Source organism: Mesoplodon bidens (assembly GCF_964165515.1).
Source record: "Mesoplodon bidens genome assembly, chromosome: 15".
Classification (NCBI taxonomy): domain Eukaryota; kingdom Metazoa; phylum Chordata; class Mammalia; order Artiodactyla; family Ziphiidae; genus Mesoplodon; species Mesoplodon bidens.
Genome location: NC_138171.1, coordinates 34,864,047 through 34,886,111, shown reverse-complemented (window position 1 = coordinate 34,886,111; position 22,065 = coordinate 34,864,047). Strand labels below are relative to the sequence as shown.

The following is a 22,065-nucleotide window of genomic DNA, read 5'->3' as shown; positions in this document are numbered from 1 at the left end:
TGAGGACCAGGTGCGCGGCGCCCCACCCGGCCTGGCCAGCAGGGGGCGCGGCTGGCGGTGCGGCAGGCCTGGAGTGTCGCGTCGGTGCTGGGGCCCTGCGCCCAATCAGCAAACCACCGAGAGGCGAAGAGCTTCCATTTTCCTAGAGGGAACAAGTGGATGTGGGGGGACCGGGGGAGGTGTGGGTGGTGGTGAATAGGACCGACCCGGAAGCGAAACGGAGCGAACTTCCGTTCTTTGTTCTGTCCCCAGTGTGTGGGTCTGTGACAGGGTCCGACGGGGCCTGGTCGGTGTCCGGCCCCCCAAATCTCCCGTCCCTGCCCCCAGGGTGAGTCCGGCCGCCCCCGGGGCTCGCGGTGGGACAGAGGCAGTGGTCGCCGGGGAAGGGGTGGTGTCCGTGCCGCTGCGGCCCGCGGGGTCCCCAGGCCCGCCCGGGGCAGGGTGCCGGGAGGCTCTGGTCCTGACTCCGCTTCCCCAGGGACCCCGCCCCCCAGCGGGCCCTGCATCGCGGGAGGAAAGGGGCTGCGGTTATGGTTCTGTGACAGCGCCCAACTCGAGTACTTTAAAGTTCTGGTATGGCTGCATAGGCGTTCCTCTCTTTAAAACAGCTGATGACAACGACCCTAACTTGGTCGTTCCCCGAGACGCTTTCATTTGATGTTAACACAGTTACAGTTATCCGCGCCCGCGGCACGAGAGAGGGTCGATTTTTTAGTGGGCTGGGTCTGAGGACCAGAGAATGAGTTCAACGAAGTGTGCGCAGTTAAAACTATTCAGATTCCATAATAATCCCCTTGGCGCCCAGTAAATCTAGTCTTTTTCGTAGAGTGGTACAACTGTGTCCCATTTCCAGTTGTAATAGATCCCTGATTTGATTCGCTTTTCAAGTGGGACTGAACACCGACCGGTGTTTCCATTCTGAAGGGCATGTGTAAACTCCAGGAGAGGATAAGCAGGATGCTGAACCTGAAGTCTGTGGGATAATTAGAGGAACTGAAGGTATTTATCCCCAAGAAGAGAAGTTTGTGGAGTGGGCATCATTTGGTTTCAGGTGTTTGGTGAAGAATTGTGTGGAAGGAGAAGATTCTATCATTGAAGGTCCATAGGGCACTAAGCCTCTGAGAGGTGAAGGTCGAAGGGGCAGGTTTTTAGTTTACCATCCGAAGACCTCTCTAATGGCTAAGCTGTGCAGCAATGGGACAGACTCCCAGCTGAAGCAGCTGAGAGTGTCTAACAAGTTAGCTGCCAGAACCTTAGGAACTTGAGAAGGTGTTTCTTGCCCTGGGTGGGAGGTTGACCTGGAGAATCTTGACTTCTGTTTCAGCTCTAAGGGTGCAACACAAATACCAGTTGTGATCTTAATCAGTATTTATTAGCATATGTCCCCTCTCTTTTTCTCTTATCTCTTAAATATCTAGATTAGAAGTGAAGTTTACATAAACATTTAAAATGCCTTTTTTTTTTCCCTTAGTCCTACAGCGTTGGCATCAACTAAAGTCAGAATTCCCAAGAACTTGAACAGAGGCTGCCAAGTTCCCAGTAATTGCTACTCTGGCCTTTTAGAGACCAACTCCAGAGAAGGAAGGAAAGAATCCAGGAGGTAAAGCTTTCCATGACTTGTTCTCACTGCCAGGTCATCTTTCCCAGTCCCCAGCAGCACTCCAGAGAGTGGGGTTGGCAGTGGAGCAGGGGAAGGGCCCTGACAGGACCTGAAGCTCTGGGGGCACAATGGAGGTTTTTCTTTCTATGAGAAACATTGTTTACTGATCCAGACACCGGGGACTTGTTCTCAACAATATCCGTTTGAGCTCCAGCTTTGGTTAACCCAGCTGGGAGGAGGGAGTGTTGCTTTCTTCTCCGGAGTCAGAGCCTCTGACTTTCCCTTCCTTTCTAAAGGAGAGCTTAGACTGAGAGAGCGGATTTGTTGGGGGTGCCTGCTTATAACCAATCCTGGAGATTGTAAAGTTCGTTGACAGAAAAAGATGGCTGGCTCTGAGAAAGAGTTGGGCCCCAGCCAAGAGGGCGATGGTGGCAAGAGGGTGTGTCACCTTGATTGTCAGTGGGTCTGGCTTATGCCTGATTCATTGCTTTTCACTGTGTTATGGCACTGGTGATGGGCCTTCTACATCCCCTTGCTGCCCAAAGACTATAGAGTTCTCTGAACTCTGAGTGACTCTTAGGGCCCCTCCCCTTTTTATACCTTAATGTGAATGCAATAGTCTGTAATGATGAAGCAAATACCTTTTGCATTGCTGATTTTCTTACTCCTTTCAGTAGTGCTTTGCATTGTTAATTGGCACTCAACAAGTGTTTGTTACATGAGCAAATGAACAAAGAGGGAGGCACACAAAATCCAGGGGTTTTCCCTGTTCTTCCCTCAGTGTAAGGATGCGCTGGCAGCTGCAGCACCTATTCTCCATCTGTTGATTCTTGCCACAGCATTCAGTTGTGAAAAACAAACTTGTACTTGAGACCCAAACCTTCGTCTAGGTACTAATGTTACATCTTATTCCCTGGAGCCACAGAGAACAGCAACCGGGGAGTGGGGATCTTAGTAGGGACAAAAATGGAGTAATAAGTAATCTTATGCTTTTTAAAAAGCATTGGTTCTTGCTTCAGGGACTTACATTCTGATCCAAGAAAATCTCTTATGAGAGAAGGGAGATAAAAAAGAAGGTTGGGGGGCTTCCCTGGTGGCGCAGTGGTTGAGGGTCCGCCTGCCGAAGCAGGGGATGCGGGTGTGTGCCCCGGTCTGGGAGGATCCCGCGTGCCGCGGAGTGGCTGGGCCCGTGAGCCGTGGCCGCTGGGCCTGCGCGTCCGGAGCCTGTGCTCCGCAACGGGAGAGGCCACAGCAGTGAGAGGCCCGTGTACCGCAAAAAAAAAAAAAAAAAAAAGAAGGTTGGCTGCTACCTTCTTGGGGAGAGGAAACACAGCAACTGGGACTAGTCTCTCAGAACCTGGCAAATATATACACCCACCCCTGTGATGAGACGACACAAGGACCACAAAAAGGGACTAAATCCTTCAATAACATCCCACCTTTGACTGAGACTGGAAGCAGGAAACTTATCTTTTTTTTTTTTTTTTTTTTGGCCACACCGCACAGCTTGTGGGGTATCAGTTCCCTGACCAAGGATTGAACGCAGGCCACAGCAGTGAAAGCGTCAAATCCTAACCACTAGATTGCCAGGGAGTTTCTGAATTTATCTTAATTTAATAGATCTGAGCTATTTGCCCTGGTTCTGTGAGACAGGTATTGTTTCCTCAGGGTTTTTAAATTAAGACAGAACTTATGGAAACTCCCCCATGGTCTCTGTTATTTGGGTGCTTTTTCATGGCCCCTCTTCCTCTAAGGATAGCACCTACATTTAATATAACAGCTAGAAACCTACCACAGTAAGTTTTTTTTCCTTCTACTAATTCTAACATTTATGAGGGTTTAAAAAAAATCTATATAGGGCTTCCCTGGTGGCGCAGTGGTTAAGAACCCACCTGCCAATGCAGGGGACATGGGTTCGAGCCCTGGTCTGGGAAGATCCCACATGCTGTGGAGCAACTAAGCCCATGCACCACAGCTACTGAGCCTGCGCTCTAGGGTCTGCGAGCCACAACTACTGAGCCTGCGCACCACAACTACTGAAGCCCGTGCGCCTACAGCCCATGCTCCGCAATAAGAGAGGCCACCGCAATGAGAAGCCCGTACACTGCAATGAAGAGTAGCCCCTGCACGCCTCAACTAGAGAAAAGCCCGCATGCAGCAACAAAGACCCAGTGCAGCCAAAAATAAAATAAAAAATCTGTATACATTAGCTTTATCCATTATTACAAGTATTCTTAAAAGTTGATATGATACTTACATTTTGCAGTCTGTGTGTAACACTTTTTCACTTTAATATTTTTCATGTGAGTAGTTGCTTCATATTTCATTCTGCTAATGGCATCATTTGGCACCCGTGTTCCCCATTTTTTGTTGTTAGAAATATCACTCAGTGTTGCGGGGGGAGCCTAAAGTGGGATGTGGCCCAGGAACTTCGGCCTTTGACCTGAAAGACTAATCCCAGTTGCTGCATTTCCTCTTTGCTGTTCTGGTACTAACTGAAATGCTAGTTTCCCTCTGTCTGTATTCAAGAGGGTTTTTAAAAATTATCTTTGGGACTTCCCTGGTGGCGCAGTGGTTAGGAATCTGCCTGCCAATGCAGGGGACACAGGTTCGAGCCCTGGTCCAGGAAGATCCCACATTCTGCAGAGCAACTAAGCCCGTGCACCACAACTACTGAGCCTGCGCTCTAGAGCCCGCTGAGCCACAACTACTGAGCCCACGTGCTGCAACTACTGAGCCCGTTTGCTGCAACTACTTAAGCCTGCACGCCTAGAGCCCGTGCTTCACAATAAGAGAAGCCACCTCAATGAGAAGCCCGCGCACATCAACAAAGAGTAGCCCCGCTTGCCACAACTAGAGAAAGCCCGCGCGCAGCAACGAAGACCCAATGCAGCCAAAAATAAATAAAATTAAAAAAAATATATATATATATATATAAATTATCTTTGAACCTTGAACTTTTCCTTCTACAGTGCTTCCTCATTCTCATTCAAAACCTGTTTCCTGCTGACTCTGCAAATAGGAGACCAGAGATCCGAGCTTCACGCCCGACCCATGGAAACTCAGGCTGATCGAGTATCTCAGGAACCTCAGGCCCTGCTGGAGAGTGGTAAGGAATCAGGGTTCCCTCGTCTTTTTATTCAGCCATTCAGCAATCACCTGTTGAAATCCCTCATTCACCAAGTGCTGGGCTAACTTCTGGAATCCAGACTGGATAGGACATAGTCCTTGCCTTTCACTAGCTCCCCGCCTAGTGGGGAAAGGCGGAATGAAGCCATTAGTTAAGTATAGTTTGGAACTTCCCTGGTGGCGCAGTGGATAAGACTCCGTGCTCCCAATGCAGGGGGCCCGGGTTGATCCTTGGTCAGGGAACTAGAGTCCACATGCCACAGCTAAGAAGTCCGCATGCCGCAACTAAAGATCCCGCATGCCGTAACAAAGACCTGGCGGAGCCAAAATAAATGTTTTTTTAAAAAAAAGTTACAGGAAAAGATATATGATCAAGCACGGAAACAGGAAACAAGATACATCATCTAGCACAGAAACAGGAAACATTTTGTAGTGTGTAGATTTGATCTGGGGATAGAGAAAAAAGAGAACAGTTGTGGGCATTGTGTCTTCAGTCAGGGCTGGGATGAAGCCCGTTTTCCTCTGGTCAAGAATTTTGTCCAGGAGTTTGAGATGTGGAGAATGACGGAAGGGACATGAACAGGATAGCTTGTGTTCTGGCCAGGCTTGAGAGGATGGACGAGAATACACGAATCACTAACAGTAGTTCAGGGCAGATGTCATGGAGAGTAGAGTGACTGGAAAGAAAGAAAGGGACCTGGGGCAGACCAGAGAGCCTGGGTCACCAGGGCTTTGGGCGTCTTTCCTCAGGCAGGAAGGCCCACGCTGAGCGTGCCGGCCGTAAGTGTAAGCACCTTCTGTAGCTGCAGAAGGAGTGAACTTAGAAATGTAAGAGGGGGTGGGTCCTTGGTTGTCCCAGGACCTGTGAGTTTTCTGTAGGTCGAGAGGCTCAAGTGCAGATCGACTGACACATGGACCCTTTAATTGTCCTCAGCCCTTCCTTCCTCAAAAGTTCCTGCATTTTCCGACAAGGACAGTCTGGGGGATGAGATGTTGGCAGCTGCACTGCTGAAGGCCAAGGCCCAGGTAAGCTGTGCTTTTCTTTATCCTTCTTTCCCTTCCCATTTTGCAGAGGTTTTTTGTGTAGCAACATCCCATTCAGTGCCCTGAACTATGATTCCCTCTATCAGGACTGTGGGCGTTTCCTGCTACACAGTGGAACTTCGCTTTATCTCAAACTCTCTTCTCTCCTCCTCCACCCTGACCTCCTCTCCCACTTCCCAATATGCGTTATTCAGCCCCATCCCGAATTAGCTTTTGGCTCTACCAGTCCCATCCCGCAGCCTGAAATTGCACGGGAGAACATGTTGTTTCAGGAATTGGTGACCTTTGAGGATGTGGCTGTGTATTTCATCCGGAAGGAGTGGAAGCGTTTGGAGCCTGCTCAGAGAGACCTCTATAGGGATGTGATGCTGGAGAATTACGGGAACGTGTTCTCCCTGGGTAAGGAGCGATGCTTCCTCAGTAAAACTCCCTTGGCATTTCTCTGCTTCCTTGTTTGCTAGTAATAGTTGAGTCACTGAAAACCATTAGCTAAGGACTGACTTAGTCTCAGAAAATTCTAACAATAGTAGCAACTCCCATTTGTACAGTAATTTGTAGTTCATAAAGAGTGTTCATAGATATTCTCTCATTTAATCCTCACAGTGATGCAGCTATTGAGGTAGCCAGAATTAGCCTCATTTTATAGGCAAGGGAAGAGAGGTCAGAGATCTTAAATGCTTTGCATACGGTCATATTGCTAGTGACTGGCAGGACTCGAGCCCTGGCCTTTTAATTCTATACTTCTTTTTAAATCTGGCACTTTTTTTCCATGTTATTCTTAGGACTTAACATTAACATATAACCCAGAGGGCTTCCCTGGTGGCGCAGTGGTTGAGAGTCCGCCTGCCGATGCAGGGGACACGGGTTCATGCCCCGGTCCGGGAAGATCCCACATGCCGCGGAGCGGCTAGGCCTGTGAGCCATGGCCGCTGAGCCTGCGTGTCCGGAGCCTGTGCTCCGCAACGGGAGAGGCCACAACAGTGAGAGGCCCACGTAACGAAAAAAAAAAAAAAAAAAAAAAAAACATATAACCCAGAGATTTTCCCAAAAGATTACATATTGGGATCCCTAAACATGTGAGGTACTGCTCAGTGCCCAAGTGAACATTCTGGAACTCTGTCTAGCTCCTCCCTTCTCTGTCGGGACTTCCTTTAGGGATCTGTTGATTTGTGGGTGGACCTAGTGTAATTGCTGCTCTTGTAGAAATTTCAACTTGCGTTAGGGAGGAGAGCAGTTAGCTTCTTAACCTGTCGTCTGTGGACTCTTCATTCCTTTACCCTCGCCTGCTTTCAGTGAGGACATTCTCCTGGGCAAGGCCGGGGGTCTTCCTGACTCCCATTTGAGAACTCCCCATGCATTTCCTCTCTGTCCCCTGCAGATCCTGGGTCTGGGATTGAGCTCTGGGGCCATTTGGTATGAACAGGATAAACCTTGTCCCATGTCTTTCCCTGTGAGCAGGATTCCCATTTCTGAATTTTGACATGATCTCTGGGCTGAAGTGAGAGGAAGAGCCGAGGGTCCTGGGTTTGAAGGGCACTAAGCAGAGAGGTCCTGAGAGGTACCTGTTCAGGTGAGGGAGATACAGCTCTTTCTGTCCCTAACACTCACTGCCCTGCCTTTACTCTCACAATGTTGACAGACTAAAAATGCTAACAGTCTGGACCCTTTACCCTTGTCCTCTGTGCCTGAAGTTCCCTTAGAAACCCCAGAGCAGTGAAAATAGCGAAGGCAAACTTGGAAACTGTTGACATAGCCTCACATCGTAGCACAGCGTTCTAGGCCTGGGGCCCAGAGATGGACTGACCTCTGTCTCTGGCCTGTTTCCATGGACTTGGCATATAGGTGCCATGACTACAGACCCGAGTGTCCTTTTCTCCTGGGGCTACAGGGCTTCACCCTTGTCGCTTTGTATTCATCACCTTCCCACTTTTCTCCACACCGTCTGTGGTTAGTTTCTCATACCTGCTCCCCACTTCATCCTCTAACTGTTCTGCAGTCACCATCTCCCAGGTTATGTTCAGTCTCTGACCTCTAGGACTTTGTCACTTCATTAAACCGTATGTCCTGTCTCTTCTGTTTTTGGTTCCCTGCCTCTGCCTGATCCAGCTTTCTCTACACTTCCACCTCCACCTCTTTTCTCGATTTTCCTTCCTGCCTTTCTCCTTCCCTGTTTCCTTGGCCTGGTTCTCTTATTCTGCCTTAGCTACGTACAGCCTGGGTAGGCCTCTTTGCACACAGATAAGAGGCATGTGCTTTTAGCCTGTGAACATTATGTGATTATACTGTCTCTGGTTTTGATTCTTTTTCCCACAAAGAACAAGTGACATTTGTGTTTTGTATTGTGCCAGATGGTGAGACCAGAACTGAACATGATCCAGAAATTTCTGAAGATACAGGATCACACGGGGTGCTATTGGGAAGATTCCAAAAGGATATTTCTCAGGGTCTTAAGTTTGAAGAAGCCTATGAACAAGAAGTCAGTCTGAAGAGGCAGCTGGGGAGCTCCTCTGGAGAGAGACTGAATAGGAAGATACAGGATTTTGGTCAAGTGACAGTTGAAGAAAAGCGAACCCCCATGGGAGGGAGAAGTGAGAAATACAGCGATCTGGGGAACAGCTTCACTGTGAGTTCCAACCTTATTTCCCAGCAGAGACTTCCTGTGGGAGACAGACCCCATAAGTGTGATGAATGTAGCAAGAGCTTTAATCGAACTTCAGACCTTATTCAGCATCAGAGAATCCACACCGGGGAGAAACCCTATGAATGTAGTGAGTGTGGGAAGGCCTTCAGCCAGAGCTCACATCTTATTCAGCATCAGAGGATCCACACTGGGGAGAAACCTTATGAATGTAACGACTGTGGGAAGACCTTCAGTTGCAGCTCTGCTCTCATTCTCCACCGGAGGATCCACACTGGAGAGAAACCCTATGAATGTAATGAGTGTGGGAAAACCTTTAGCTGGAGCTCCACCCTCACTCACCACCAGAGAATCCACACTGGAGAGAAACCCTATGCTTGTAACGAGTGTGGGAAGGCCTTCAGCAGGAGCTCCACCCTTATTCATCACCAGAGAATCCACACTGGAGAGAAGCCCTATGAATGTAATGAGTGTGGGAAGGCCTTCAGCCAGAGCTCACACCTCTATCAGCACCAGAGGATCCACACTGGAGAGAAGCCCTATGAATGTATGGAATGTGGAGGGAAGTTTACCTATAGCTCAGGCCTTATTCAGCATCAAAGGATCCACACAGGGGAGAATCCCTATGAATGTAGTGAGTGTGGGAAAGCCTTTAGGTACAGCTCAGCTCTTGTTCGCCACCAGAGAATTCACACTGGAGAGAAGCCTTTGAATGTAATGGGAGTGAGCAAAAGTTCTCTCCGAGTTACTGCTGAATTAAATATCAGAGAGTCTACGTGAAAGAGAGCCAGATGCCTGTTTTCCTCACTTCCTCTGAGTTTCAAGAGCTCCTGCCTTACTATATAAGTATGAACAATTTGGGACGTGTCCCTTCCGACTCCATCCTTTCGCCTTAGAGAATGGGGCATATTGGGCAAATCATCCTGGCACAGTGGTTAGCAACCTAGTCAGTTTTCCCAGGAATGACACCGGCCTTGAAAAATTAGGGTGCAAGGAGCAGATTAAGTGCTGGGAGTAGAGGGAAGCTCTGGGACCAGTCTCCTTCCATTTGGGAAGGGAGTTTGCACTAGACCATTTTTCTCACACCATTTCCAAGGTGGGGATGGAAGCACAATAGGAATAAAATTCCAAGGATTCCTCTAACTGGAGTCAGCACAGAAGAGAGTAGAATGTTTTGGGTCGTGTTTTTGCTAGAAAGGGGAAATGGAGGCTGTATTTCAAAGCCACTGCTTCTAATCCAGCTTTAAATTTTGATAAGGAATGTGCTATTTTGTTTCATGACTTCATTAATTACGGGAATCTGGTGCTGAGGGATTTGTTATTTTGTTGGGCATGGGGGAAGGCCCCAAGAGAGATTTTCTGTAGTGACTATATCCTTCAGGGCTCTTGGAGCAGCAAGACCAAGTTGCCAAGAGCAGTCTGACGATATGGGTGGAGAACTCACTCTTCCCTTTTGTGACAGTGAGTCTAACATGAGGGAAAGGATCAAAAGCATTTAGCACTGGCCTCTGTCTCATTCCCTCCCCTCTCCCTCTTCCTCTTGGCACTCCTGTGATGGAAAGTGATTTAATCTAAACCCCTAGCAACTAAGGACACTTTTAGGATCTCGCTCAGCCAGCTTGCCCTGCCCTCTGATACCGATGACCTCTGACATCTGGCACCAGCAGCCCGACCTTTCCCAACCCCACCTCTGACTTCAACAGCCAAGTGTGAATTCAGAGAGCACAGCCCAGAGGAGGAAGCTCGGGTCTGAGCCTGGCATCAGGGCTCCTTGCTGGCTTAGGATGGAGCTCCCCGAGTTTTCCCAGCGGAAGGGATGACCTTTCGTTATATTTTCCAAATCCTGCTCATCCTGTAGCATAAATCAAATGCACTATTAAACAGAATAGTTTTCCAGAAGGACAGATGGAGTGTGTTTTTGTGCCGGGGCCAAATTTATTTCGGTTTAAACAAGAAACATTAGTGACTGTAAATGGAATCTTTAAAACTTTTTACAGACAGCTGTTTCTCTTCTAGTCTCAAATCTGTGACCTCTCTCCCTTGACTCTGTCCTTTCCTCTGCACGCTGCCACAGAGTATCTTATCTCATTTACACAGCCGCTTACACGTCTGTACCCACCTTTAGGATTTCGTGTGCTGCATGGCGTTCTGTGTTGCACGATACTTTAACACCAGCAACCAAAACTAGAAAGGTGTTTCTGAGTATGGGGTTCTTGACAAGAGCATGCTTGGATGTTGGGTAACAGTAGGCGTATTGAGGCAATTCCCTAGCGGCCCAGTGGTTGGGACTCGGTGCTCTCATTGCCATGGCCCTGGGTTCCATCCCTGGTCGGGGAACTAAGATCCCGTAAGCAGCGTGTCTTGGCTAAAAATCGCGCCCCCCCCACCACCACACACACAAAAAAAACAATAGGCATATTGAGATTTCTTGGTTTGGCTCTTGGTGGGAGGTTACAGTCATGGAGAAGGCTGAGATGAAAGTCTGATGGAATAAAAGGAGGAAATGTCTGGAACTCTGACCTCTGAAAAATTTTGGATCATATATTGTGACTGACTAATATGTTTTTAATTTCTTAAAACGACCATGAAACTCATCATTTTTGGCTCGTCTTTGACACCCACCATAGACTTGAGATTGACCAAGTGTAGACCACAAACTATCATAGCAGGGTCACGAGGCTGCTTGTTAGTAATGCAGGTGTCTGAGTCCCAAGTCAGACCTATAAAGTATAATTCCTGAGGGTAGAGCCTAAACATTTACACTGAGAAGAAATAGTAAGGAAATGGAGGAAATGTCTAAAAGATAAACCTGAGCTAGGCCGTATAAGACCCATGTGTAAAGGAGAGGAGGTTCCAGGCAGGACAGTTTGGGGTGGGCCTGAGCCTGGCTGCTCGTGCAGGTTCAACTGTGAAGCTCTGGGAAAGACCCCTGAACAGGTAGAACTGGTGATGGACAGTCACTGCACAGCAGGGCTCAGCCTTCTGACCACCCCCGACCCCTACCCCTACCCCTAGAAGACTTCGTGACACTTCTCAGAGCATCTCAGGGGGGCCCCTGAGACTGAGCAGGGCCACTGTGTGAAAAATATGTTTTTTAAAAAATATCTTTGAAACAGCTACAACATCTGATTCACCTGATTCTCCTGATTGTTCATTCCTTTTTCTCTTAATGATTCCTCTTTTCTCAGTCCCTAATTGAGCATTCCTTAATGTTCAGTCACCGTATCGGTGGTATCTTCCTATGCCATTATCCTTGGAACCCATTTATTCCCATGGCTTCGACTGTTAACCTCTATTCAATTAAATTTTAAATCTGCACATGGGGTACTAATCACTCTCAAGCTCCAGTCTCGGGTCTCTAGCAGACTGCGGGGCATTTACACTTGGGCCTCTTAAAAGTTTCAAATTATTTGCTTCAAACCAAATATGTTTTTTGCCCCATATACTGCCCCAAATTTTCTGTAAACCTCTCAGGGTCTAAACTTCTGAGTTTTCTTTAACTATGCTCATCCTCCTACATCTGACCAGTGTCAAGTCCTGGGCAGTTTCAATAAGCCAGGTGTGGAAAGACGTTGTCAGAGGGGAAGGTTTCAGAGTTGAGTCACGGAGGCGGTGGGGTTTCCAGTGAAGGTAATAATAGCGGACACGTGGCATACACTCTTCCTGGCCCTTTCCCAAGTGGTGTTCATATATTAGATCATTTAATCCTCACAACAACCTGTGTGTGAGGCAGGTGTTAGTATTAACCCCGTCTTACAGAAGAGAAAACAACTGAACTTGCCTAGGGCATGGCCTAGACGTCTTGGATGTGAGGTCAGGAGGCCGGTGTGAAGAGCAAACGTCATCCAGGCAATTGCCTTGTCCTGTCAGTTACAATTCTACCATCTCCTTCCTAGTTCCTCCTCTTTGTTTCCTTTGTTGCGAACCCTAGAGTTCGGGTCTTTATGACTGTTCCTCTGGATCACATCAATAGTCTCCTAATGGACTAATACCTTTGTTTTCTCTCCAGTTAATCTCCCCTAAGCTCTACTCCCATCTTGTCACTGCTTTACCAACAAGTTTCAATGTCTTCTCCCTCCTTAAAGGATAAAATTCAAACTCCTTAGCCATAGAGTCCAGGCTTTCCTTGAGCTGGTGTCTACATATCTGTACAGCCTTCTCCTTTACTGCTCTTTACACATCTGAAAACCAGATGTTTGAGAAAACAGAGGTGGGTAGTAGGGTGGTAAAAGATTTTATTCAGAATTATTATGATAGGGGAAAAGAAGCCTCAGTGTAGAACTGGGCTCAGTTCTGAATACAGCATGGCCACATGGGAATTTATGGCTAAGGAGTAGGGTGGAGGTCAGTGGATAGAAAACTTCTAAGGGGAAGCTTTAGGGGTAAGAGGGGTTTTGGCTAAACTGACTTAGCAGGGTTCTTGCTAGAACTGGATTTTGCAAGGAAGTGCACAGAGGGGCCTAAGAAAAGGTTCGGGAGCCTGAGTAAGGTTTGCTCAAGCGAAGAATCTCTGTCACATCATATAGCAAGATGATAACAAGGCCCCAAACACACCCTACATCCTGCCCGAGAGGTTGTCCACGCACGGTGTTCCCACGTCCTGCTCCAGCTCCTTACCTCCAGCCAGTGGAAGTCAGAGTCCAAGAGGGCCTGTTTCAAGGCGGTCTTCAACCTCCACTCAGCGCAGACACTAAACAATAGTATCCTGGGCGGATGGCTCTCGGGTCTCTGTGGTGGTCTCTTTAGGGATGGCAGACTTGTTGTTACCCCAGGCAAAAGCAGGTGATTCCACTGTTGAGCTTTCTGACTGCTGGAAGTTAAGTTGTGCTGCATGCTGCCTCCCTGTAAGCTTCTGCCTTCCACGGTTAGCTTTGCCTTCTCACCTGTGGAGTGATTCCGAACGATATTATCAGTCCTAGCAAAAGCAATTTCATTCCTGATGCCCCTGCCCACCCCAAGTCACGCCTGTCCGAGCTCCAACTGAAATAATTCTGAGAGAGGATGTTGGGTTAAGTTTCCAAGGAGAGGAAGAGCCTGGTTTTACCTGAACCCTGCAGCTGACAGGAATGTGAGCCACGGGGTGGTGGTGGAGAAGAACATCTTAACAAACTGTTCCTTTTTAATTAAAAGATTGTTTTTAAAAGCTCCCCAGGGGCTCCCCTGGTGGCGCAGTGGTTGAGAGTCCACCTGCTGATGCGGGGGACACGGGTTCCTGCCCCGGTCCGGGAAGATCCCACATGCCGCGAAGCGGCGAGCCGTGGCTGCTGGGCCTGCGCGTCCGGAGCCTGTGTTCCGCAACGGGAGAGGCCGTGGCGGTGAGAGGCCAGCGTAACGCAAAAACAAAAACAATAAAAGCTCCCCAAAGGGCTTCTCTGGTGGCGCAGTGGTTGAGAGTCCGCCTGCCAATGCAGGGGACACGGGTTCGTGCCCTGGTCCAGGAGGATCCCACATACCGCGGAGCGGTTGGGCCCGTGAGCCATGGCCGCTGAGCCTGCGCGTCCGGAGCCTGTGCTCCGCAACGGGAGAGGCCACAATAGTGAGAGGCCCGCGTACCGCAAAAAAAAAAAAAAGAAAGAAAGAAAGAAAAAGCTCCCCAAAGACATTTCTTTTTTTTTTTCATTTTCATAAATTGTTTATAGAGCTTAGGTTAAGGTTTTTTTCCACTTCAAAAAATAAAAAGAAAGCCCAGTCAGGTACATTATTTTTTCTTTAATTTTTATTTATTTTTTTTACAACCTTGTCTTTATTTATTTTTTTTAACATCTTTATTGGAGTGTAATTGCTTTACAATGGTGTGCTAATTTCTGCCTTACAACAAAGTGAATCAGCTATACATACACACACATCCCCAGGTACATTATTTAAAAGATATCAATAATGGGGCTTCCCTGGTGGCGCAGTGGGTGAGAGTCCGCCTGCCGATGCAGGGGACACGGGTTCGTGCCCCGGTCCGGGAAGATCCCACATGCCGCGGAGCGGCTGGGCCCGTGAGCCACGGCCGCTGAGCCTGTGCGTCCGGAGACTGTGCTCCGCAACGGGAGAGGCCACAACAGTGAGAGGCCCGTGTACCACAAAAAAAAAAAAAAAAAAGAAAGAAAGAAAAAAATATATATATATATATCAATAATGATGAACTGAAGAGTTTTAAAATGAGTCCAAATTCCCATATGGACCATTTTCTGCATATGCAGATAAACATGGTCGCCAGAGTGGTTTCTCAGGAATGACAGAGGACTCTTAGTACCTTCCTCCACAGCACAGTTTCCCTCGTGTATCCCCTCCTCTGGTTGCTGAGAGCATCAACTTCCCAGTCAGCCAAGCCCCAAACCCGGGCCTTGTTCTGGCTGTGCTGTTGCCCTCCATCTCCTCACCCTCCACGTCTCTCCCTATCCTGCCTGGCCCATTCCTGGGACTTCTGCATTGGCCTAGACCATCTCTGATTTGTTCCCAGACTTTGGCACCAGCCTTACAGTAGGTCTCTTCACTCCCAAAGTGCCCTCCAACCATTTGTCCTGCTATGAGTGAGTCATCGCTCCTAAATGCTAACTGGCTGACAGCCCGTCCAAGCCTTCCAGGGCCCCTTCTCAGCCCCCAGGTTGAAGTCCAAATTCTTCATCATGACACAGGGCTTTTCACTTCCTGGCCCTGCCTACTTCCCGTCCCCCCTCCTAGCACCCCTCTCACTCCAGCACCCACCCTTCTGCCCTCCCGTACACACTATACTGGAGCGATGCACAACTACAGTGACCGCGGCGCAGAAGCTATTTAATGCCCCGGTGCCTTTGCACATGCTAATGCCCTTCCCTGCTTCGTCCACCTAACAAACTCCTATTCATCTTTGAAAACCTCCTCGTATGTAAGCTTCACCTTGTCCGTGGGGTCTTTCCAGGACGTGGGGGACGGCACCTTCTGCCCCCACCGAGTACATCATTTCCTTGAGCTGCCTCTGCATCTTGTACACATGTGCATTATTGTGCTCATCTCCCCCCTCCTCCATCTTTTACTTGTTTGCTCATACCTCTGACTCCCTCACTATGGTGGGGGGGTTTCCTACGTTTTCACACTTTTCTACCATAAATAAGTATGGCGTTCATAATCAGAAAAAAATACACCAAGAAAAAGAGAAAAGTAGTAAGAAGGAACAGCCATGGAGCACTTATTATGTGTCAGGCATTGTTCTAAGCATTTTATCTGGTAACTCATTTAATCCTTGTAGCCATCCTGTGAGGTAGGTACTAATATTGCCACCATTTTTATTCCCTTTTCTTCAGGAAAGAAGAAAGGAAGGAGAGGAGGGAGAGAAGTCCTCCAGGCACAATAAATGGTGCAGTGAGACTCAGAGGCTTTGGAGGCCAAAGCCCGGGCTTGCCCTCCCTCATCACAGTCTCCCCAGACCTCCTCCCACTGATCCTTGAAGCCCTTCGCCAGCAGCTCAGCGAGTGCCATGGGGGGCACAGAGGCGAACCACCCATTGTTCTGCACTAAGGAGGCGCCAGCCTAATGAGAGCCAGAGTGAGACCCCAGGAGAGGCTGGTAACCATGACAGCTGCCCTTTGCTGACCGCTCACCTACACGCCAGCATGGACCGTCTTCAGTACAGTCAGTATTGTTGTCACACAGTCATATGTGCTGTTAGTCCTACTAATATCCCCCTTTTTACAAATGAGAAAACCTAGACACACAGTGCAGTGGAGCAGGGGTTCAAACCCAGGCAGTCTGGCTCCAGAGCTTGGGCTCTTAATTACACCATGGTACTCTCTCTTTACAAATGAAACGGGGGAATCAAAAGAAGCTAGCTTGTGTTCCCCATGGGGAGGGGTGAGGCACATGGTGGTCACCAAAGGCTTCAGTGAGGAAACGGCATTAAAGCTGAGTTGAGAACGTGGGTTGGTAAATACAGACAACCATTCCTCTTTTAGTCACCAGGGTGTGACCTCTCTTTCCCTCAAGACTCCAGCATATTCCCCTGGATACCACCCCAGACTATCTCGACATTACAGTCACTGCCACCTTCATGCCCATGTACAGAAATTTCTGTGCTGCGTGTTGTTCTGTGCGGTACGATACTTAAGGCTGGGGGCAGGCAGGCATCGTCTAGACAAAACTGTCCAGAACCATGAAATACCACTGCCACCTCCCCCCACCTGCCCCCATCTGCCTCGTCACAGTGTGGACGCCAGGTGAAAAGTTCCAGTGAAAAGAAAGTTTATGTCGTCTCTTCTGCAGGAAGAAGCTGATGCACCATCAGAATTATAAAGAGTAGCAAGTGACAAAAAAGTTGTTTTTAAAGCTACTAACATTACCTGTCATGTACCCCAAATTAAACACAGAATTTCTTAGTAATACTTATCTGCTCTAATCACACCAGGGAAACACTGAACCCCAGCAGCTGCACGATTCCCTGGGATAGCCCCGCCCCATTTTCTTCATGTCTCACACCTGTCCGGGAACTGTCACGCTGCCCTGTCACAGATTTCTGTCACTGACTCCACGGTCTGCCATTAAGCCTTCTCCGCACACCAGCCTCCCCAGGACCCACCAGCACCTTCTCTCAAGAGTGTGCCACATACTCTCACCACCCTGTCTTTGCTGGTACTGTTCCCTGTTTGCAGTGTCCTTCCCTCCTTTCCCTGGTTGCTAAAATCCTAGTATGTTCATATCAGGGGAAAAGCATTCCAAGCAGAAGGAACAGCAGCTGCAAAGGGCTCTTGAAGAGGACCGTGTTTGCCATGTTCCAGGAACAGCGAGGGGCATTGAGATTTAGAAAGGGTTGCATTCTGGAAGTCAGATCATCAGATGGGAGGGGTTTTTCTCACACAGAATTCTTTTTTTTTTTTTTTTTTTTTTTGTGGTACGCGGGCCTCTCACTGTTGTGGACTCTTCCGCTGCGGCACACAGGCTCCGGACGCGCAGGCTCAGCGGCCATGGCTCACGGGCCCAGCCGCTCCGCGGCATGTGGGATCTTCCTGGACCGGGGCATGAACCTGTGTCTCCCGCATCGGCAGGCGGTCTCTCAACCACTGTGCCACCAGGGAAGCCCTTTTTTAAAATTTTTTTTATTTTTTATTTTTTATAAATTTATTTATTTTTGGCTGCACTGGGTCCTCGCTGCTGAGCGGGGGCTACTCTTCGTTGTCGTGTGGGGGCCTCTCATTGCGGTGGCTTCTGTTGTTGTGGAGTAGAGGCTCTAGGCACGCGGGCTTCAGTATCTGTGGCTCGCGGGCTCTACAGCACAGGCTTGGTAGTTGCGGCGCACGGGCTTAGTTGCTCCACGACATGTGGGATCCTCCCGGACCAGGGCTCGAACCCGTGTCCCCTGCATCGGCAGGCGGATCCTCAACCACTGTGCCACCAGGGAAGCCCTCACACAGAATTCTTGATCCTCAATCCAGTTGAAACTGATGGAAAATTTCCCTATGGTTATTACATGCAAGGGTAACTGCTGGCACGAATCTTTTCATGTCTTTTCACATCTGACTCCCCAGTGCATCTTCTGCTAAGCAGCAGCCTGTGTGGGCATCCATGGGTCTCGTCAGCATGAATCCTCCACTGCTCCACCAAGGCTGGCCCCTCGGCAAAGGCTCTGTATTTGTTTGCTTGAGTTTGTGGGTTTTTTTTTTTTTTTTTTTTTTTGCGGTACGTGGGTCTCTCACTGCCGTGGTCTCTCCCGTTGCAGAGCACAGGCTCCAGACGCGCAGGCTCAGCGGCCATGGCTCACGGGCCCAGCCGCTCCACGGCATGTGGGATCTTCCCGGACCGGGGCACGAACCCGTGTCCCCCGCATCGGCAGGCGGACTCTCAACCACTGCGCCACCAGGGAAGCCCGAGTTTGTGTTTTTTAAAAACAACTTTGAGAAATAATCCATACAGCATATCGAGTGGTTTTTAGTATCGAGTTGTGTAACCGTCACAATTTGAGAACATTTCATCACCCTAAAAAGAAACCCCATACCCTTTAGCAGTCACTCCCCACTTCCCTCCAGCTGCCCCAGCCCTAGACAACTGCTGGTCTACTTTCCGTCTCCATGCATTTGCCTATTGTGGACATTTCACATAACTGGACTCATAATCATATATGCGGCCTTTCGTGTTTAGCTTCTTTTGCTTAGTACGATGACGTCAAGTTTCATCTATGTATGTTGTAATGTGAATCTGCACTTCATCCTTTTTATGGCTAAATAATATTCCATTGTATGCATATATCACATTTTGTTTTTTCTTTCATCCACTGATGGAAACATTTGGGGTTTTTCTTCTTTTTGGCTATTATAATGTTGCTTTGAACATTTGTATACAAGTTTTTGTGTAAATATGTTTTCATTTCTCTTGGATATATATCTAGGGTAGCAATTTCTCAAACACTCTATTTAAACTTTTGAGGAAATGCCAGGCTGCCTTCCAAAGTGGTTGTCCCATTTTACATTCTCACCAGCAGCATATAAGCTTCTGATTCCTCTGCATCCTCAATACCTGATATTATCTTTTTTATCACAGCCATCCTAGTGGGTACGGTGTGGTCTCACTGCGGTTCTGATCTGCATTTCCCTCAGAGCTATGTTGAGCACCTTTCCATGTACTTGTCCTTTTTTGTATCTTTTGTGGAGAAATGTCTATTTAGATCCTTTGCCTATCTTTTAATTGGTTGTCTCTTTTATTACTCAGTTGTAAAATATATTCAACATAAAAGTGCCTTATCATATATACATGAGTTGCAAAAACGTTCTACCATTCTGTGGGTTGTCCTTTCACTTTCTTGACAGTGTCCTTTGATGATGTCCAGTTTCTCTTATTTTTCCTTTGGTTCTTTATGCTTTTGTTATCTGTATTAGGTTAGACAGAGAGGTGGAAGCATTGCTGTTCACACATACTGGGGGTAGGATTGCCGGATAAGATGCCCAATTACATCTGAATTCCAGATAAACACTGAATAATTTTTTTAGCATAAGAAGTATGTCCCAAACATACTGTTTACCCGGAATCTAAATGTGCTTTTATTTGCTAAATCTGGCAGCCCTAGCCAGGGGTCCAGTGTACATGTGTATGTGTGTGTGTCTAAATGTGTGTCCATGTGTGACGTATGGGGCTACACTCACAAGCATCTTCAGACCAAGCCAGCCTCGCAGCCCCCTGGGACAGTGTCCTTCCCAGCCCACCAGGGATCCTCAACCACTCTCTTGAAGCCAACCAGGAACTAGCCTCCTAACCATGGGAGGCGGGCACAGGGACAGAGCAGAGGTCAGGTATACCAGCTTCCCCCATTTGTGACCTCATGTCTCTGAAGGTCCCCAGCAGACCTGAGCACTAGCTGCCTATAGAAGAACCAGCTCAATAATGCGTCTCTTACTGGCTTTTCCTCCTCTCTCTCTCCTTGCTTCCTCTGGCCATCTCCCTAAGTAAACTATCTGCCCCCATGCCCTGGTCCTGCGCTCTGTTTTAGAGGAAATCCAAACTATGACAGTTGGTACTGGAAGTGCCCTAGAGATGGAGCCCTCAGGATGGGATTCTGGAGTAGGTCATTTGCTGGTCAGATGGTAAAAAAAAGGAGCCTGGTGATAAATGTAATGGTGGTAACCCCTGGCGTTCTACCCCATGGCAGTTGCTACTGTTCCTACTAGTTCTGGCAAGAGATGAGGTACAGGTACCAGGGAAAGCATCAGCTTATGCAATAGTTCTATATAACCCAAGCATTACTGGGATAGTGGCAGTTATAAGGGCTGCAGAGTTTCTCTCTCTCAAGCTTTGAAGAAAGAAAATGATACACTTGCGTAAGCCAACTATCAGTTCAGGGCCTGTTGTGACAGCCAGAAGTCCTCCACGGCAGCGTTTGAGGAGAACCGCGCTTTGTGTACTGAGAGCAGACTGGCCTGAAAATCAGGCACAGTGTTTAACTGTCAGGGTGGCAGAACTGCAAAGGTGGCTAAATGAAAAGCCTCACCAAGTCACTGATGCCAAAATTCCAGGCCCTGATCGGGAAAGACTGGGATCCTGATGTATGTGACACTTGGGTAGGTGTGCCTGAGCACCTGGAACCCTAAATTCCCAAGTCCTCTGGCCTAACAAAAGCACCTCCCTTCCCCCTTGATACAGGAAAGGAGCCTCTTTTTGCCTGGAGACCATGCAAAAATCTCACCTGAGGCAGATGCCTCTCAAGATAACGCTCATTCTCCTCAAAATCTGTCCCCATCTTCCACAATACATACAGACTGCGATACTGTGATTTATAACAATATGAATTTAGTCATTCATACGACCTGAGCAGGTCCAGAAGTCACAAGGTGTGTAAGCAGGAGGCTCAGGCCTCACATTTCCTACCTTTGTTGACCTGATGCTTCCCTCTGCTCACACCTGTGGATTCATTCCCCTTCGACTTGGTGGAAGAAACAAGTAGCGTTTGTGTTTCACAGAGGGATCAGCTCAATATTTTGGTGTGTGAACCAAAAATGTGCTGATTCACACGGCCTTGCTCAGGAGTGGCCCTAAAGGCCAGAGTGAGGGGAATCTGGTGGGCAGAGCTGTGAGCAGTCTATCTGGCACCAACTTTTCATGGAGGGAGAAGTGGCCTCCTGGGCTGTGACTTGTCTAGACAAGGGGTCTGCAAAGAATAAGGCTGAAAGTCTGGAGACAAGGAGGTCAGAGGAAGACTTCAGCTCGCAGATGGACCGATGGGAGCTGAAAGGAAGTGTGTGGACCTTTGCCTCACATCAACACCCATCAGAAACTACCACTGCACAGTCAGGAAGGTGAGGGGCAGGACAGATGGGGGGCCCAGGCCGCTCTCACCAGAGGAGGACGAGGGCTCAGCAGGCTCCTCAGCCTTCATCTGGAGCAGTTTCGGCGGGGGCCCTACAGATAGCCAGCTGCCACCTAATCACTAAATTCTCTGTGGGCCTCCGGAAGGGCTAATATACAAACAGGATGGCTCACACGAAATGGCCAAAGGAGCTGGCAGGGATGTCCAGATCATCAGCAGGCCACCGGAACAGTAAGAACCCTTCAGATTTCAAGCACTATTGATTCTTTTTCAGTAATGACACCCCCGCCCCCCCACCGCCCTAATAAATTTGGCTGCTGCATAGACTCATTACCTGTAGTTTAATCTGATCCCAGGATGGCATACGAGGCAGTTTCCAGCGATCAGAACTGGTACTACACATGACACTTTCTTGCTGTCCCCAATCCTGGCATGTCAGGTTTGTGTGACCACTAGGGCTGCAGCAGCAAAGAGATATTTCAGTGACTACTAATAAGAGGTGGAAAAAACTCACAATATGAAGATAAGCAAATGACAGGAGCAAAGAGTGAAGTTGCTGGGTTTCCAGGTAACAGGAGGACCAAGTGGCCAAAAGCCATACCTTAAATCAAAGAGTTTGCAGCCAGAGGGAGAAAAACAGGATGGATTTAAGGTAATCATACTGTGCATTATTGGCTTCTGGAATTTAGTAGGAAGCTTATCAGGGAGTCAGATTTTCACAGATTTTGGCAGAGACACGAGTGTAACACCCAAAAAGCATGAGGCTGACAAAATGTTCCCAAATGCTGGAAAAACGTGTTCTGTACACAGGAAAAGCACAATGAAGACTAAGCTGCAGCTACCCTGCACACCCTGCTGCAATTTCCTCACACACACACTCACAAGCACTGAAAGTTCTATTTA

General features: G+C 48.4%; 1 protein-coding gene and 1 long non-coding RNA gene across 6 annotated transcripts; one reads left to right on the top strand and one right to left on the bottom strand.

Moving 5' to 3' along the window:
* The first annotated feature begins 239 nt into the window (after positions 1-239).
* ZNF3 (zinc finger protein 3) lies at positions 240-10,920 on the top strand. Of its 5 annotated transcripts, none has more exons than XM_081257210.1 (7): positions 242-328; positions 925-999; positions 1,472-1,600; positions 4,573-4,709; positions 5,664-5,755; positions 6,046-6,172; positions 8,122-10,920. In XM_081257210.1, exons 4-7 carry the CDS (start codon positions 4,655-4,657, stop codon positions 9,189-9,191), a joined length of 1,344 nt encoding a protein of 447 aa, XP_081113336.1. In that variant the 5' UTR covers positions 242-328; positions 925-999; positions 1,472-1,600; positions 4,573-4,654; the 3' UTR covers positions 9,192-10,920. The 5 variants fall into 5 exon arrangements, with proteins under 5 accessions (XP_081113338.1, XP_081113336.1, XP_081113334.1 ...); XM_081257209.1 differs by having other exon boundaries at positions 248-328; positions 889-999; XM_081257212.1 differs by lacking the exon at positions 925-999 and having other exon boundaries at positions 240-328; positions 4,623-4,709.
* Positions 10,921-12,629: 1,709 nt separating this feature from the next.
* Positions 12,630-21,542, bottom strand: LOC308628863. The gene is made up of 2 exons (XR_014017588.1): positions 21,497-21,542; positions 12,630-13,294 (listed from the first exon to the last, which is right to left on the bottom strand). It is a non-coding gene; the product is annotated as an uncharacterized lncRNA (long non-coding RNA).
* Positions 21,543-22,065: the final 523 nt, after the last annotated feature.

Excerpts from the sequence above, each read along its gene's own strand:
- ZNF3 (XM_081257212.1), top strand. The coding sequence starts at position 4,655 with ATGGAAACTCAGGCTGATCGAGTATCTCAGGAACCTCAGGCCCTGCTG. Across the intron at positions 4,710-5,663 it reads TCAGGCCCTGCTGGAGAGTG|CCCTTCCTTCCTCAAAAGTT; the intron begins GTAAGGAATCAG and ends AATTGTCCTCAG. Across the intron at positions 5,756-6,045 it reads TGCTGAAGGCCAAGGCCCAG|GAATTGGTGACCTTTGAGGA; the intron begins GTAAGCTGTGCT and ends ATGTTGTTTCAG.